A 20367-nucleotide genomic window follows, 5' to 3' on the forward strand; every position below is an offset into this window, starting at 1 on the left:
GGTCACCCCATCAGTCATATCACTCCCTCCCCATCCACACGTGATGGATTAAATTGGTTTACCGACTTATGTATCAGGTCACCCCATCAGTCATATCACTTCCTCTCCATCCACACGTGATGGAATAAATTGGTTTACCGACTTATGTATCAGGTCACCCCATCAGTCATATCACTTCCTCTCCATCCACACGTGATGGATTAAATTGGTTTACCGAATTATGTATCCGGTCACCCCATCAGTCATATCACTTCCTCCCCATCCATACGTGATGGATTAAATTGGTTTACCGAATTATGTATCAGGTCACCCCATCAGTCATATCACTTCCTCTCCATCCACACGTGATGGTTTCAATTGGTTTACCGAATTATGTATCAGGACATCCCATCAGTCATATCACTTCCTCTCCATCCACACGTGATGGATTAAATTGGTTTACTGACTTATGTATCAGGTCACCCCATCAGTCATATCACTTCCTCTCCATCCACACTTGATGGATTAAATTGGTTTACCGACTTATGTATCAGGTCACCCCATCAGTCATATCACTTCCTCTCCATCCACACGTGATGGATTAAATTGGTTTACCAAATTATGTATCAGGTCACCCCATCAGTCATATCACTTCCTCTCCATCCACACGTGATGGATTAAATTGGTTTACCAAATTATGTATCAGGTCACCCCATCAGTCATATCACTTCCTCTCCATCCACACGTGATGGATTAAATTGGTTTACCGAATTATGTATCAGGACACCCCATCAATCATATCACTTCCTCCCCATCCACACGTGATGGTTTCAATTGGTTTACCGAATTATGTATCAGGTCACTCCATCAGTCATATCACTTCCTCTCCATCCACACGTGATGGTTTAAATTGGTTTACCGAATTATGTATCCGGTCACCCCATCAATCATATCACTTCCTCCCCATCCACACGTGATGGATTAAATTGGTTTAGCGACTTATGTATCAGGTCACCCCATCAGTCATATCACTTCCTCTCCATCCACACGTGATGGTTTCAATTGGTTTACAGAATTATGTATCCGGTCACTCCATCAATCATATCACTTCCTCCCCATCCACACGTGATGGATTAAATTAGTTTACCGAATTATGTATCAGGTCACTCCATCAGTCATATTACTTCCTCTCCATCCACACGTGATGGTTTCAATTGGTTTACCGAATTATGTATCAGGTCACTCCATCAGTCACATCCCTCCCTCCCCATCCACGTGAGATGGTTTACAAAATTATGTGTCAGGTCAGGCCATCACTCATGTTATTCTTCCCCATTGACACATGTTAGTTTAAACTGGTTTACAGAATTAGGTGTCAGACCGCTCATATTGATCCCTCCACATTCATATTTGATGATTTAAAATGGTTTCGAGAATTATATGGCTGGTCGTTCTACAGCAGATTTTCCTGTCCCTTCATCATGTAATAGCTCAGTCTTGTAAATTATGTTTCTGAGCCACGGTCACTCAAAATGGCAGCGCAGGCAAACGGGAATAACAGCGGACAATAATCGATAGGGATTAAAAAAAAAAGCACACAAAAACGTGACATAAACTGTCAAAAAGAAAAGACAAGAATGTCCCAAGTCACACTTCTTTTTAGTTAGCCAGATCCTCCATGGTTTAAAGGACACATATATTAACATTATCATTGTTGATTTCAATCTCTGGGAGCCAAATGATTACAGAGCAGAATGTGAAGGAGGTAAAAAGGTTTGAGAAAATCGGAGCATAATTACTCTGCTGGTTTGGGCATCTAAAAAAAATGACTGTTCTTATTTCTCAATTCAACTATAAAAGTGTTTTAGTTAGCCGAGCAGAAGCATCCTTAATTACGGTATCTTTATAAAATCATATGTTCTATGTGGTTCACCAAGAGAATGTACAGTTTGAGAAGCAGTTATACCTAATCACAGTAAGAAACAAATCGAAGTTGTGCAAACGATTGCTTCTCCAAGTACAGACTTCCATTGCCCAGCGCTCACAGAATTAACATTTTTCACAATCTTTCTATTTTTATTGGTCTGTCAGATTCATCACACAGGTTTGTTTTTTTTCCCCAGACTCTTCTCTCTTCGCTGACGTCCACAGAAGATAATATAAAGATTGCATTTTTTTTTTCTGGAGAATGCAGTAAAAAAAAATACGACAGAATCCTAGGAAGGCAAACAATATGGTGTCAATCTGCGCAGCTTCAGGTGAGGCGGACTTTGCTTATTCAGCAGGTTAAGAGGGAAGCGTTACTGCGTGCGGTACCAAATGTGACATTTATGCATTTTTATTATTACTACTGAACATATTTTATTCAGATATGAATTCCCACAGGAATTACAATTAGATTTAAAAGAAATACTGCTTTGAAGATCAGTTGCTGAAATGTCAGCAAATTTTCAGTTATTAACAAAGAAAGTATATTTATGCAAAAGTACGGCCTCAACTTGTAAATCCTTTTGGGCTCGGGGATTAAAGGGCCAGCAATTGAGTTCTTTTAAACCAACTTTATTACTTTATTTAGTAAACAGCAAATTGTATCAAAGTTAAATCTAAATTCCAAACTTCAAGGAAAATGATTTATTGGGAAAACGTTTCCAAATCAGGTCTAGTTAGAGCTTGTCTTTTTGTAGCCTAGAATTTACAATTCTGATTCGCTATAATACGATGTTTAGCTAATAAAATGAATGCAAATCTTATTCAGAAAAGCTACATGGATGTTTCCAAATGTTAGCCAAAACTTTGCAGTTCCTTTAACTATTCTTTGTTTTATAAAAAAAAAAAAATATATATATTTTTTTTTTTTATAAATTCTAGACTTCCAAATTTTTTAGGAAGATTGGGCTATTTACATGATTATTTTTTTTTATATCACGATATTACCACAATATTGTAAGTAAGTACTTTATTTTAATTGGTAAACAATATGCAGGTCATGTGTCTTATGAACAATCCGGGGCTCCCTTACAGGTCGGATACATGTGGATCTCACTACCATCACTCAGGTTAAAGCAGGTATAATGCGGAATTAAGTCCCAGTTGCAGTATTAGCAAAACATTTATTTGGATGGATAATAGATGCATATTTATAATATACGCATCTCATAACATAGCAATTTTGTGTATAGATTGTGTGTAGACAGACTCAAAAAATCTAATTATGTAACTGTACACAAATGTTATTTTTCAGTTAGTCGTTTGTCCTTAATAAAAATATTTTTAAAATCAAAAGCTTTAGACATTACACCTGTCCTTTATCTTGTAATATTTCACACAGGGGCTGAGATGTTTGTATAAAAGCAAACAATCATTTTGTTTTCACACATATAGCAGGTGTGACAAAAATAGAAAAATAAAAATGGTTAAATACCTTACTTATAGGTATTTGTAAGGACTCTACTAGCATTGTGGCTTATGAAAAATTACAACAGAACCTAAAAAAAATATATGCATTTGAGCATATTACTCATGTACAGTAAACACAGCTAACCATATGATTCTAAAATAATGTTTTTTAAAACTGCTATAGCAATCTTTATCAATCTCAGGACTGCTAATTTAAGGCTTACAGTGAAATGGTAGAGTTCGTCAACTCTTCTCTCCTCCCTGACTGTAGGCATGACATGACTCATTGAAACTTCCTGTTCTGTTTGAAAGCAGGGTTCGAGCTGATGTTTTCAGCAACGTTACATTTATTATGTCAGTGACAAGTGGCTTTTAGTAGAGAAACTGATGTAACTAGAGTATATACAAGGGCGGGTACGGCTTTATGGCCTAGGTTCCATACTGCAAAATACATAAAAATAACAACATTTCTATTAGATTTGTTTATAGAAGGGGTTAAAACAATGATATATCAAATAATTAGCACTATAGGCATTATTTCAGTGTGGTCAGTGAGACGGACGTGTGGCTCAGATTTCAGCCAGCAGTTATTACAGTAGTATTTCTTAATGTAGCAATTGTCACGATTCGGGGAACCCAACACGCTAACACACACACACACACACAGAAAAGGTGCCGTACCGAAACCTTAGAGTGGCCGGGTTAAGCACACACAGAATAGTCAGGAGACAAGCCGAGTAAGGGGAACCAGAAGACAGAATAACGAGAAACAAACCGAGGTCAAAGGGTAGGAGAAAGTCACAAAGTCAGTATAACAAGCCAGAGAGCACGTAACCAGAAACACAAGTTCAGAATCAATACTATAAAGCAAAGACCACAACAGGGCACTGAGAGACAGAAAAGGTAAGTATTTATAACCTTAATTCTGATTGGATAACTTCCAATCAGAATTAACAATCACACATGAGGGATATTTATATCCCCCACTGTGATTGTTGTGCTGTAGCTTTAACGCCGGGTCACGTGAGTGACCCCGGCATTTTGATAACAGTGCTGCCGCTGGGAGGAGGAGAGAAGGACGCGAGCGGCGTGTCAAGAGGAGAGGACGCCGCTCGCTGACCGCGGTGACGGACCGAGGGTGAGTGCTGCGAGAGGATTGCAGCCTCCCCTCACCGCTGCCCGCGGAGCCCTGACAGCAATTAAATTTTTTATTTTTTTTTATAAAGCTTACGCTTCTTTTTCTAGGGTAACTATAAGGGCCACATTGGATGACCCTTATACTTGATGGCACCATCTCTGGTGTGATGTATACAATATCACAGTGACTACTATCCATATAATAACTGAATAATCAGACCAGCCCGGAAAGGGAAGGGCTTGCTCAATAATTGACAAATCAGCCTGGTGTCAATGCACGCCAGGCTGCCTGCCAATCAAGCAGGCCAGCTCATTAAGGGTAAACTAAATAGAGATTACTGTTTCAGCGTTCTGCGTGGTTCTAGCACAATGGGCTTTCTGGAGACAGTTCCTTGGTGTCCCTAAAAGTGAGGCATCAGGGAACAAAGACATAACCCATCCCAACTTTAGGAGGCCTTATTAGTGTAGCTATCAGATGGGTTGGAGCAGATTCTCCTTCTCTTAATAGATCACCAGGTGCCATTTTTCTTCATGTCCCACTCACCTGTCAATCAATCCTCAGGATAGAACTCAATGTCAGCAGCAGACACAGTGACTGGAGAGAGCAGGAGACCCCTCCTACAGATGGTTCTCCTGTTCTCTGTCACATGGAGTAATATAGGAATGGTGCGAATTAAGAAATTCCAAACAGGATAAGTCATTGTTCAGAAGTGAGAAAATGAGAGCAGGCACTGGAATAAGGGGTAGAATGTAAGTTAGACTATAACGCGAACAAAGACGATGTTATAATTTAGCATATTTGCAATAAGCGAGCCAATTTTACAGCTTGCAGTATACCAGCTAATTTATGGCAACATACAGGAATGGGATATTATAATCGGGGCATAAGATATTGTGACTTTGGTATCTTTCACGGCTAGCTTCACGATTGACCTATTACCCAATCTGTGATACGCTGCGATGAACCTCCCCAAATATCCCAATAAGCTACCATTGAGGATTGTATTTATTTACTCGATCCTTGAAACAAATACCAGTACATTCGTCTGGATTTAGATATTAAAATAGAGACACATATTCTTAGTTATTTATAACTATACCTGAAGGTGCTCTTTAATATATATGTATTCAGGAATTGTCCCCATTTCCCTATTTCAGCAATCTCAGACTCAGACTGATATTCTGTTGCAAACTGCTGTGATAACATTATATCTAGTGATGTCGCAAACATAAAGTTTTCGGTTCGCGAATGGCGAACGCGAATTTCCGCAAATGTTCGCGAACAGGCGAACCCAGCGAACTGCCATAGACTTCAATGGGCAGGCGAATTTTAAAACCCACAGGGACTCTTTCTGGCCACAATAGTGATGGAAAAGTTGTTTCAAGGGGACTAACACCTGGACTGTGCCGGAGGGGAATCCATGGCAAAACTCCCATTGAAAATTACACAGTTGATGCAGAGTCTGCTTTTAATCCATAAAGGGCAGAAATCACCTAACATTCCTAAATTGTTTGGAATAACGTGCTTTAAAACATCAGGTATCGATTAGGTAGTGTAAGGGTTACGCCCGCTTCACAGTGACAGACCAAACTCCCCGTTTAACGCACCGCAAACAACCGCAAACTCCCCATTTGCACAACCGCAAACTCCCCATTTGCACAAGGTTGGATACCAAGCTAGCCATGTCCGGTTCCTTGTCCTCACTGATGTCATTGAAGGTCTCTTCCTCCACCCAGCCACGTACAACACCAGGGTCCCCGAAAGGTGGAAGTATTTTTTTTCTTAAATGTACACTACTGTTACACCAGATATGAGTTGCACTGGTGTGACACTGTGCCCTGGAAGGCCCTGAAACGCACACACGTGTGAAGGAAACTGACTGCTATTATATTACAGTCAAATTTCTAGTTTTTTTTTGTAATGTACACTACTGTTACACCAGTGACTGGCCCACGTCATGCCTACGCCCCCAAAACGTTCATGTGTGGGGGTGCTGGAATGACGTGGGCCAATGGGAGCCTTGTAGCGGAGCGGCAGGGGTTAATCCAAGGGCTCTCCGCTGGTACTCAGGATTCATCATACAGAAGGCAGGACACACAGCATAATTCCCATTCCCAAGGACCACACGACACATAGCCTGGGAGTCAACTGACCATTTTTATTCACGGCTCCAGGAGTTAACTGTCAACTGTCAACTTTTAAATGTTCTGCAATGCAGTAATAGCAAGACATACACAAGGGAAAACCATCACAGTACATATTGGAGACACAAAATATAAAGCCAAACCTCTGAATACTCAGGGGACATGGCACTTAGTGGCGATGCCCCGCCACATATCTCCCCCTTGTCCACTCCCGGCAACCCCTGCCTGACTCACACGGGTCAGCTGGCTGCTGCCCGGAGTGGACACAGTCTTTTAGTGCCATGTCCCTCTCCATGTCTTCCTCCATTAATTCTATTATATTACATTTACTGCCCCCCTCTCCATGTCTTCCTCCCTTAATTCTATTACATTACATTACTGCCCCTCTCCAATAGTCCTTGTATTACACACAGTATCTCTGTATTACACACTGTATCTCTGTATTACACACAGTATCCCTGTATTACACACTGTATCCCTGTATTACACTCAGTATCTCTGTATTACACACAGTATCCCTGTATTACACTCAGTATCTCTATATTACACACAGTATCCCTGTATTACACACTGTATCCCTGTATTACACTCAGTATCTCTATATTACACACAGTATCCCTGTATTACACTCAGTATCTCGATATTACACACAGTATCTCTATATTACACACAGTATCCCTGCATTACACTCAGTATCTCTGTATTACACACAGTATCTCTATATTACACTCAGTGTCCCTGTATTACACACAGTATCCCTGTATTACACTCAGTATCTCTATATTACACACTGTATCCCTGTATTACACTCAGTATCTCTATATTACACACAGTATCCCTGTATTACACTCAGTATCTCTATATTACACACAGTATCCCTGTATTACACTCAGTATCTCTATATTACACACTGTATCCATGTATAATAAACACAGGTTACTGGCTATGGGGGATAATGTATAATAAACACAGGTTACTGGCTATGGAGGATAATGTATAATAAACACAAACAAAAAAAATGCAGCTTCAGAATTAATCTAAATTGTATGCTGTCTAGGAGGTGGGAGGATCTGGGAGGAAGGGTCTGCTGCTGATTGGCTGGAATGTGTCTGCTGACTGTGAGGTACAGGGTCAAAGTTTACTCAATGATGACGAATAGGGGGCGGACCGAACATCGCATATGTTCGCCATCCGTGGAGAACGCGAACACGCTATGTTCGCCAGGAACTATTCGCCAGCGAACCGTTCGGGACATCACTAATTATATCACATCTATATCAGTATGTACCACCACACGGGTGGATATTATATATTATGATACTGCAGACTTGATTACTAGCAGTTGGTTCTATTTTAACTAATTATATATATTTTGTTGTTTTGCACTTTATATTCACATTGTTTATTTATTTATTTATTTATTTTACCCAAACAGGGATTAATAAAAATTATAGTTATTTTTTTGCTCTCTTTAAAAAGGCACTTTTTTTTCCGGCTACTGGCAGAGCAGCCCATATAAGGGTATTAGGTTGGATATTGGGAGCGCTGTTTAGTTAACCCATTCCAATCTCTCTTTCTATGATTATTCTGGGTTATGCCCTAAGTACCCTACAACCATTCCAACTTTGGTGAAAGATTTATTTTCTCTCACCGCTGTTGTATTTTTTAGACTATAACAACTCTTACAGCAGACAAATATCCAATTTATGTTTATAATAAATTGTATATTTAGAGCCTAAGATATGTTTTGGTTTAAGTCGAACTTGGCATGACAGGTTCAATTTAACACTTTTGTTTTGCCACTAGCTTTTCTATGTCATGCAGTATTTATGTTTCCCCTTTAAACTTGAACTTAAAGGTTTACGTGATAACATAAAATGTTGTTAAAATGTCACTTCAGGGAAAAGAAAAATAAACAAAATTGCAGAGTAGCTTTGATAATCGGTTTCTCCAAAGAAAATCAAAAAAAATCTGCAAAACATAATATCAGAGACTGTAGAGAATGTTTAAACTGGGTTTGTTAGGTGATAATTACTATCCAATATAATCACAAAGGGAAGGAAGCCGTAATTAGCGATGATTATTGAAACCATTGCAGAAAACCCAAATTAAACTACAGATGACTTCAAATTGGGATATCACGGAGACTGAAAATAACTGCAAGAATTCACACTGAAATGAGTAATTACATTATGAGAGGGAAAAAAATGATGGTTAAATTATGCATTTCTGTTTACGAGAAACAAAATGAGTTCTGGAAAAACAACCCTGGAAAAATGATTGCAGTGAAAAAAAAGCATCTTAAAAGAAGAGCACACAGTTGGGTTAATTTGCTAAACTCTGAATTATGGCAAATTCAAATCAGAAAGGCAAAATTCAGGCTGAAATAGCTGTTCTGGAAGAATTCTTCACAGTCTTGTTATTTTATTCTGAATTTATATTTATATTTAAGGTCTTAACAAGCTGAACCGCACAAGGAAGGGCAGTAGGACAGGTGGGTAGTAAACAGTTTTTCTTAGTCGGGGGCTTATTCACCAAAATATTAAATTGTGAATTGAAAAACAAAATGCAACATTTTGGCTAAAATAGCCCAGCTGTGACTACAGATCGGGTGTTCTGCAAAATGTCTGAATTCTGAGCCACAATAGATCCAAATTACAGAGTAACCAAAATGTGCAAGGCCTAACATATTTTGGTGGGGGTCAAAATTCTAAATTCTGCCCAGAGATGGCAGATGGAAAAAAAAAGATGGCCGATGGCTCGGGGACAGTCACTAAATGTTGGTTTAATTCACAGATCAAATATATCCAGATATAGAAATATCCAGTGGAGGGAAAAACAGGAAGATAAGTAGAAGAAAATCATATTTGTATAATTTATATTTAATACATTTATAATATTGAAATGTAGAATTCTTTTTACTGATATTCCTGTTTTTTCCTCTAGTTATTACTTTTTTCACTTGATCTGTGAACCAAACGGTGGACAAATGCTCCTATCAGTGTACAGCACAATATATTCAGAATATTATATTGTGTATATACTTAGTAGCACACTGATTAACTAACTTTGCACCTTTTTGGTTTGCTCTTTGGATCTGGTTATCGAATCAATCGGTGAAGCCGAACCAACATCCAACAGAATTTTGTGAGTCCCGAAACATTTTCTCTCCTCTAAAAAAATTATTCTGCAGAACCAAAATTTCTTGCAGCGCAAAAGTCTAGATATGCGGCTAGTGCTGCTTGAATAGCCAGGTGTTCAGTAACATTGCACCAGACGATATCTCAGAATTATGCAAAGTTCTATAAAAAACATAACTGATATAAAGTGCAGGTCGGGTAATATTGCAAATAAAACCATTTATCGATAAGAATTCGGAATGCGCTCAAATTAAAAACACTTTTATATCATTGTGTCTTTCTTCTTTCTCCCAACGCGTTAGACAAATCCTCATGACGCCATCAAAATGGAAAGAGAAACTTTTAATGGCGAGTAATACATATTTATTTTATTTGTGTTCACTGAGTAACTGTAGCTGAGCTGGGGAATTTTTCCCAAATCTGCACTTTTTTGCTGAAATATTAGTTTTTATTTCACTACAATTATGTGTTCACTGCGTAAACTCCATAATATATTTTAGGGAAAATCTTGGTGACAGATAACCTATATCCTACCAAATTTATAGTGATCACCATATATGTTAAAGGAAAGATGTGTTAATGGGACACTCCAAGGCCCAAATAATTTATTTTGTTTAAAACACTGTTTAGTAGATATACTCTCAGTGAAAACATGCATTTATTTATTTATTTATTTAATTTAGTGGCTGTCCAATCACACACTTCCCAATGCAGCTCAATGAGAAGTCTTTGCAAGGCAGGTGCTCTGGGCAATTGCTGCCTCTTGAGTTTAGTTCCACTGAGCAAACCGAACCAGGAAGTAACAGGTTTGTCAACTGATTGACAGCCGGGGAGGTGTAACCGGGCTAATTTGTAAAAGAGACAATTTCTATTGAATTCTGCACTTTTTATAAAATGAAAAAACGCGCTTGCCATATTCACACATAACGCACTTTAGCAAACCGCTTTCCGAGTTAGCCGTGCTCCTTTAATAGCAAATCATATTTACTAATGAACGCAAGAATGTCAGGGTGCATTTGTTTTTAAAATGCAGGTAATATCAGCTACAGAGCACATTCTGTGCGGATTACACAGACTCAGTGAGCGAATGAGTAACATAGTAACAAAGTAACATTAACGCAAACGTTAATAACAAGTGCAGTCTAAATGCACTCAGCCCATCAAAGCTCCAACATGTGAAACTTTAAATCTGCAGTTGGTATGATCAATGATCAGATTCTTAGCAGCACATCAGACAGGACTGCAGGAGGATGGAGACTTGATTGAAGGCTGTGTGTTTTATTACAGTAACGTAAATGGTCTGTGACAGAGTACAGGGCCTGCCATCATCATTAATTATTATTATTATTGTTATAAAGGGGCAGGAGTGGGGCAGGATATCCCATAATCTACCCCCCAGCCACTTTCTACACCCACTTTTTGAAGGGTGACACAGACGTTCTCACACCCCGCTGTTGAGTAATAATCTGTTCATGTTGTAAAATGATGTAACTCCAGCTCTAAGAAGGTGTCTACTGTCTACCAGCTGTATATAGAAAGCAAGAATATTGTTACCAGCTTGGTTCACTATGTGGGAGTCCTTAATAAAGGTCTAGATTACATTTCAGGTGATATTCACACAATTTACTATCTTATGAAATTTGCTTCAACTGGTCTGAAAATTGGAGCCCGTCAGGTACTATCATGGACACTTATTATCCAGCTAGCATAGCTAAGTAAAGCAAACACTGAAAAGAAAAGAAGCCGTATAACCGGAAATTAGAATGGCTGGACTGAACGCTGAATAGAATAGTACAGGACAAGCCGAGGTCAGGGATAAAGAAATCAGAATAAATGTTAGCCAACAGTCAAGGACAAACAGAAGATAGAGTAGTCAAGGAAATGTCAAGGTCAATTAGCCAGAAGATACTAAATTAAGAAACACACTATCTGATAAACCAAACTAATGGAAACCATGGCAGGGCATCAAACAACAGGATAAGGGAGTTTAAATAGCCCTAGGAGGACTCTAATTGGTTGATTTAACCCGGTGGTGCCACGTCTGCGCCACCAGCATCATAAACGGTGGCAGCGCCTATAAATTGTGGCCACTGGAAGTGACCGGCGTTCATTAGAACGCCAGCGTGACCAGTGGCTGTGTAGTGTGGAGAGCGGAGGGAGACCTGGCATGAGGTAAGTAATTCTAATGGCCCTGAATTATCTGACAGGGAACTGAGATAGGACCAACTGGGTCAGAAAGATGTGTTCAAATTACTCATGTCACTACATTCCCAACATCTAGTGTGTGATTGGGTCTGGAAAAACTTATGGAATAAGAGGGCATTCCCATGGCCATCCACTCTGTCCCTAGACATAAACTGTCCATTTCCACACGTCTAGTTTCCTAAATGTACCTTCTCTGACCCACATATCCATGTAGTACCATATCCCCATATCTTAGAGTGCATATGATGCCAACTGGTTCTTCAATAAACTTTCCTGGCAAACTGTTTTTTTAGAGGGGGGGGGGGTGGGGAGTTGATCAGAGGGACGGCAAAGTATTTTTACCTGCAGCAGTAAGAGCTTAGTGGAGTCTTCTAACCATATATTAAATATCCAGTGTGCAGGGTTCATACAGATGAGTTACAGTGAAGTCAGTAAATGATTGAAGGACTGTACCTTGTCGATTCTTTAGACAGAATGCTAATGTAAGAAGTCACAAAGCTCTGAAACTTTCTCTGCTGTTCCTCCCACCGATCCTCAACTGAATAATAATTGGGCAGTGGAGCCCCAAACAGGATCTCGCTGCGAAGAAGGGAACTTTTCATATTTTCCGTCGTAAGTCCCTCATCTACATACCAGTAAAACTCTGGGTGGGTCATTGCCAGCTTCAGAGAACCTGTGATAAAAAATAAATAAATAGGTACAATGTTAAATTGACCACGGTCTGCCTATAAAAACAGGACCATGTTTTATCTCATAGGCATTGCTCGTGGAGTGCTTTGGTGTGATACTCCTTGATAGTGGAGGGGTAGGGGGATATTAGTGGTTTATATTTTTAAATTCTTCTCAAAGCTGACCCCTGATTTAGGCAATGATTTAATATTTCTGGATAAGCTTTTTAAATGATGTAAACTTTAGAAAATTAGTTAATATGTTTTATAATTATTTAAATGTGTCTGTTTTATTTGTTTGTATGATATATTTTTGATATTTTAATATTTTGAAAAAAACATATGGAAAACGTATCCAAAAATAGGAAAGTGATCCACAAGGCTACAAATGTAAACATGGAGTTGCCTCCCAGGTGAGTGTGAGGAGGTGAACATTGCTGCACACTCCCTCTATGAGGAATCCTGGAAGGATCACATTGAACTCAGTTGTACAACACGTGTTTGTTTCCAGTTATGCTTTTACTGAGATGCTGTTAATGGATAGAAAGCAGGGGACATAACATAGAAAGGCAGGGGTGTGTTATGATATAGTCAGCTTCCCTGTTAGTCATCAAAATGTACTATTGACTTAAGCCAAGGTGTTTCTGTAAACTAGCCTGGTGTGTGGGAGCCTGATGTGTAGGTTTAATAATATAAATCCATTCAATATAACTTACTGCAACCTAACCTACACAGTGCATCTAACGTGTGTGGGAGCCTGGAGTGTCCCTTTAATAATATAAACACACCCAGTATAACTAACTGTAACCTAACCTACACAGTGCATCTAACGTGTGTGGGAGCCTGGAGTGTCCCTTTAATAATATAAACCCACCCAGTATAACTAACTGTAACCAAACCTACACAGTGCATCTAACGTGTGTGGGAGCCTGGAGTGTCCCTTTAATAATATAAACCCACCCAGTATAACTAACTGTAACCTAACCTACACAGTGCATCTAACGTGTGTGGGAGCCTGGAGTGTCCCTTTAATAATATAAACCCACCCAGTATAACTAACTGTAACCTAACCTACACAGTGCATCTAACGTGTGTGGGAGCCTGGAGTGTCCCTTTAATAATATAAACCCACCCAGTATAACTAACTGTAACCTAACCTACACAGTGCATCTAACGTGTGTGGGAGCCTGGAGTGTCCCTTTAATAATATAAACCCACCCAGTATAACTAACTGTAACCTAACCTACACAGTGCACCTAACGTGTGTGGGAGCCTGGAGTGTCCCTTTAATAATATAAACCCACCCAGTATAACTAACTGTAACCTAACCTACACAGTGCACCTAACGTGTGTGGGAGCCTGGAGTGTCCATTTAATAATATAAACCCACCCAGGATAACTAACTGTAACCTAACCTACACAGTGCACCTAACGTGTGTGGGAGCCTGGAGTGTCCCTTTAATAATATAAACCCACCTAGTATAACTAACTGTAACCTAACCTACACAGTGCATCTAACGTGTGTGGGAGCCTGGAGTGTCCCTTTAATAATATAAACCCACCCAGTATAACTAACTGTAACCTAACCTACACAGTGCATCTAACGTGTGTGGGAGCCTGGAGTGTCCCTTTAATAATATAAACCCACCCAGTATAACTGTAACCTAACCTACACAGTGCATCTAACGTGTGTGGGAGCCTGGAGTGTCCCTTTAATAATATAAACCCACCCAATATAACTAACTGTAACCTAACCTACACAGTGCACCTAACATGTGTGGGAGCCTGGAGTGTCCCTTTAATAATATAAACCCACCCAGTATAACTAACTATAACCTAACCTACACAGTGCACCTAACGTGTGTGGGAGCCTGGAGTGTCCCTTTAATAATATAAACCCACCCAGTATAACTAACTGTAACCTGACCTACACAGTGCATCTAACGTGTGTGGGAGCCTGGAGTGTCCCTTTAATAATATAAACCCACCCAGTATAACTAACTGTAACCTAACCTACACAGTGCATCTAACGTGTGTGGGATCCTGGAGTGTCCCTTTAATAATATAAACCCACCCAGTATAACTAACTGTAACCTAACCTACACAGTGCATCTAACGTGTGTGGGAGCCTGGAGTGTCCCTTTAATAATATAAACCCACCCAGTATAACTGTAACCTAACCTACACAGTGCATCTAACGTGTGTGGGAGCCTGGAGCGTCCCTTTAATAATATAAACCCACCTAGTATAACTAGCTGTAACCTAACCAACACAGTGCACCTAACGTGTGTGGGAGCCTGGAGTGTCCCTTTAATAATATAAACCCACCCAGTATAACTAACTGTAACCTAACCTACACAGTGCATCTAACGTGTGTGGGAGCCTGGAGTGTCCCTTTAATAATATAATCCCACCCAGTATAACTAACTGTAACCTAACCTACACAGTGCATCTAACGTGTGTGGGGGCCTGGAGTGTCCCTTTAATAATATAAACCCACCCAGTATAGCTAACTGTAACCTAACCTACACAGTGCATTTAACGTGTGTGGGAGCCTGGAGTGTCCCTTTAATAATATAAACCCACCCAGTATAACTAACTGTAACCTAACCTACATAGTGCATCTAACGTGTGTGGGAGCCTGGAGTGTCCCTTTAATAATATAAACCCACCCAGTATAGCTAACTGTAACCTAACCTACACAGTGCACCGAACGTGTGAGGGAGCCTAGAGTGTCCCTTTAATAATATAAACCCACCCAGTATAGCTAACTGTAACCTAACCTACACAGTGCATTTAACGTGTGTGGGAGCCTGGAGTGTCCCTTTAATAATATAAACCCACCCAGTATAACTAACTGTAACCTAACCTACATAGTGCATCTAACGTGTGTGGGAGCCTGGAGTGTCCCTTTAATAATATAAACCCACCCAGTATAGCTAACTGTAACCTAACCTACACAGTGCACCGAACGTGTGAGGGAGCCTAGAGTGTCCCTTTAATAATATAAACCCACCCAGTATAACTAACTGTAACCTAACCTACACAGTGCATCTAACGTGTGTGGGAGCCTGGAGTGTCCCTTTAATAATATAAACCCACCCAGTATAACTAACTGTAACCTAACCTACACAGTGCATCTAACGTGTGTGGGAGCCTGGAGTGTCCCTTTAATAATATAAACCCACCCAGTATAACTAACTGTAACCTAACCTACATAGTGCATCTAACGTGTGTGGGAGCCTGGAGTGTCCCTTTAATAATATAAACCCACCCAGTATAACTAACTGTAACCTAACCTACACAGTGCACCTAACGTGTGTGTGAGCCTGGAGTGTCCCTTTAATAATATAAACCCACCCAGTATAACTAACTGTAACCTAACCTACACAGTGCACCTAACGTGTGTGGGAGCCTGGAGTGTCCCTTTAATAATATAAACCCACCCAGTATAACTAACTGTAACCTAACCTACACAGTGCATCTAACGTGTGGGAGCCTGGAGTGTCCCTTTAATAATATAAACCCACCCAGTATAACTAACTGTAACCTAACCTACACAGTGCATCTAACGTGTGGGAGCCTGGAGTGTCCCTTTAATAATATAAACCCACCCAGTATAACGAACTGTAACCTAACAAACACAGTGCATCTAACGTGTGTGGGAGCCTGGAGTGTCCCTTTAATAATATAAACCCACCCAGTATAACTAACTGTAACCTAACCTACACAGTGCACCTAACGTGTGTGGGAGCCTGGAGTGTCCCTTTAATAATATAAACCCACCCAGTATAACTAACTGTAACCTAACCTACACAGTGCATCTAACGTGTGTGGGAGCCTGGAGTGTCCCTTTAATAATATAAACCCACCCAGTATAACTAACTGTAACCTAACCTACACAGTGCACCTAACGTGTGTGGGAGCCTGGAGTATCCCTTTAATAATATAAACCCACCCAGTATTACTAACTGTAACCTAACCTACACAGTGCATCTAACGTGTGTGGGAGCCTGGAGTGTCCCTTTAATAATATAAACCCACCCAGTATAACTAACTGTAACCTAACCTACACAGTGCATCTAACGTGTGTGGGAGCCTGGAGTGTCCCTTTAATAATATAAACCCACCCAGTATAACTAACTGTAACCTAACCTACACAGTGCATCTAACGTGTGTGGGAGCCTGGAGTGTCCCTTTAATAATATAAACCCACCCAGTATAACTAACTGTAACCTGACCTACACAGTGCATCTAACGTGTGTGGGAGCCTGGAGTGTCCCTTTAATAATATAAACCCACCCAGTAAAACTAACTGTAACCTAACCTACACAGTGCACCTAACGTGTGTGGGAACCTGGAGTGTCCCTTTAATAATATAAACCCACCCAGTATAACTAACTGTAACCTAACCTACACAGTGCACCTAACGTGTGTGGGAGTCTGGAGTGTCCCTTTAATAATATAAACCCACCCAGTATAACTAACTGTAACCTAACCTACACAGTGCATCTAACGTGTGTGGGAGCCTGGAGTGTCCCTTTAATAATATAAACCCATCCAGTATAACTAACTGTAACCTGACCTACACAGTGCATCTAACGTGTGTGGGAGCCTGGAGTGTCCCTTTAATAATATAAACCCACCCAGTATAACTAACTGTAACCTAACCTACACAGTGCATCTAACGTGTGTGGGAGCCTGGAGTGTCCCTTTAATAATATAAACCCACCCAGTATAACTAACTGTAACCTAACCTACACAGTGCATCTAACGTGTGTGGGAGCCTGGAGTGTCCCTTTAATAATATAAACCCACCCAGTATAACTAACTGTAACCTGACCTACACAGTGCACCTAACGTGTGTGGGAGCCTGGAGTGTCCCTTTAATAATATAAACCCACCCAGTATAACTAACTGTATCCTAACCTACACAGTGCACCTAACGTGTGTGGGAGCCTGGAGTGTCCCTTTAATAATATAAACCCACCCAGTATAACTAACTGTAACCTAACCTACACAGTGCATCTAACGTGTGTGGGAGCCTGGAGTGTCCCTTTAATAATATAAACCCACCCAGTATAACTAACTGTAACCTAACCTACCCAGTGCACCTAACGTGTGTGGGAGCCTGGAGTGTCCCTTTAATAATATAAACCCACCCAGTATAACTAACTGTAACCTAACCTACACAGTGCACCTAACGTGTGTGGGAGCCTGGAGTATCCCTTTAATAATATAAACCCACCCAGTATAACTAACTGTAACCTAACCTACACAGTGCATCTAACGTGTGTGGGAGCCTGGAGTGTCCCTTTAATAATATAAACCCACCCAGTATAACTGTAACCTAACCTACACAGTGCACCTAACGTGTGTGGGAGCCTGGAGTGTCCCTTTAATAATATAAACCCACCCAGTATAACTAACTGTAACCTAACCTACACAGTGCACCTAACGTGTGTGGGAGCCTGGAGTGTCCCTTTAATAATATAAACCCACCCAGTATAACTAACTGTAACCTAACCTACACAGTGCATCTAACGTGTGTAGGAGCCTGGAGTGTCCCTTTAATAATATAAACCCACCCAGTATAACTAACTGTAACCTAACCTACACAGTGCATCTAACGTGTGTGGGAGCCTGGAGTGTCCCTTTAATAATATAAACCCACCCAGTATAACTACCTGTAACCTAACCTACACAGTGCATCTAACGTGTGTGGGAGCCTGGAGTGTCCCTTTAATAATATAAACCCACCCAGTATAGCTAACTGTAACCTAACCTACACAGTGCATCTAACGTGTGTGGGAGCCTGGAGTGTCCCTTTAATAATATAAACCCACCCAGTATAACTAACTGTAACCTAACCTACACAGTGCATCTAACATGTGTGGGAGCCTGGAGTGTCCCTTTAATAATATAAACCCACCCAGTATAACTAACTGTAACCTAACCTACATAGTGCATCTAACGTGTGTGGGAGCCTGGAGTGTCCCTTTAATAATATAAACCCACCCAGTATAACTAACTGTAACCTAACCTACACAGTGCATCTAACGTGTGTGAGAGCCTGGAGTGTCCCTTTAATAATATAAACCCACCCAGTATAACTACCTGTAACCTAACCTACACAGTGCATCTAACGTGTGTGGGAGCCTGGAGTGTCCCTTTAATAATATAAACCCACCCAGTATAGCTAACTGTAACCTAACCTACACAGTGCATCTAACGGGGGTGGGAGCCTGGAGTGTCCCTTTAATAATATAAACCCACCCAGTATAACTAACTGTAACCTAACCTACACAGTGCACCTAACGTGTGTGGGAGCCTGGAGTGTCCCTTTAATAATATAAACCCACCCAGTATAACTAACTGTAACCTAACCTACACAGTGCATCTAACGTGTGGGAGCCTGGAGTGTCCCTTTAATAATATAAACCCACCCAGTATAACTAACTGTAACCTAACCTACACAGTGCATCTAACGTGTGGGAGCCTGGAGTGTCCCTTTAATAATATAAACCCACCCAGTATAACGAACTGTAACCTAACCAACACAGTGCATCTAACGTGTGTGGGAGCCTGGAGTGTCCCTTTAATAATATAAACCCACCCAGTATAACTAACTGTAACCTAACCTACACAGTGCACCTAACGTGTGTGGGAGCCTGGAGTGTCCCTTTAATAATATAAACCCACCCAGTATAACTAACTGTAACCTAACCTACACAGTGCATCTAACGTGTGTGGGAGCCTGGAGTGTCCCTTTAATAATATAAACCCACCCAGTATAACTAACTGTAACCTAACCTACACAGTGCACCTAACGTGTGTGGGAGCCTGGAGTATCCCTTTAATAATATAAACCCACCCAGTATTACTAACTGTAACCTAACCTACACAGTGCATCTAACGTGTGTGGGAGCCTGGAGTGTCCCTTTAATAATATAAACCCACCCAGTATAACTAACTGTAACCTAACCTACACAGTGCATCTAACGTGTGTGGGAGCCTGGAGTGTCCCTTTAATAATATAAACCCACCCAGTATAACTAACTGTAACCTAACCTACACAGTGCATCTAACGTGTGTGGGAGCCTGGAGTGTCCCTTTAATAATATAAACCCACCCAGTATAACTAACTGTAACCTGACCTACACAGTGCATCTAACGTGTGTGGGAGCCTGGAGTGTCCCTTTAATAATATAAACCCACCCAGTAAAACTAACTGTAACCTAACCTACACAGTGCACCTAACGTGTGTGGGAACCTGGAGTGTCCCTTTAATAATATAAACCCACCCAGTATAACTAACTGTAACCTAACCTACACAGTGCACCTAACGTGTGTGGGAGTCTGGAGTGTCCCTTTAATAATATAAACCCACCCAGTATAACTAACTGTAACCTAACCTACACAGTGCATCTAACGTGTGTGGGAGCCTGGAGTGTCCCTTTAATAATATAAACCCATCCAGTATAACTAACTGTAACCTGACCTACACAGTGCATCTAACGTGTGTGGGAGCCTGGAGTGTCCCTTTAATAATATAAACCCACCCAGTATAACTAACTGTAACCTAACCTACACAGTGCATCTAACGTGTGTGGGAGCCTGGAGTGTCCCTTTAATAATATAAACCCACCCAGTATAACTAACTGTAACCTAACCTACACAGTGCATCTAACGTGTGT

At 40.5% G+C, this 20367-nt stretch overlaps 1 protein-coding gene across 1 annotated transcript in view; it reads right to left on the reverse strand.

Moving 5' to 3' along the window:
* The window catches only part of DISP3 (dispatched RND transporter family member 3), a 127877-nt gene that overhangs the window by 65351 nt on the left and 42159 nt on the right, over positions 1–20367 (reverse strand). Inside the window, exon 3 of the mRNA XM_063436627.1 lies at positions 12456–12675. Coding sequence (XP_063292697.1) covers positions 12456–12675 — 220 coding nt within the window. The remainder of the gene's footprint in view (positions 1–12455; positions 12676–20367) is intronic.

The sequence above is a fragment of the Pelobates fuscus genome, chromosome 11 (assembly GCF_036172605.1).
Source record: "Pelobates fuscus isolate aPelFus1 chromosome 11, aPelFus1.pri, whole genome shotgun sequence".
In the NCBI taxonomy this organism is placed as follows: Eukaryota; Metazoa; Chordata; class Amphibia; order Anura; family Pelobatidae; genus Pelobates; species Pelobates fuscus.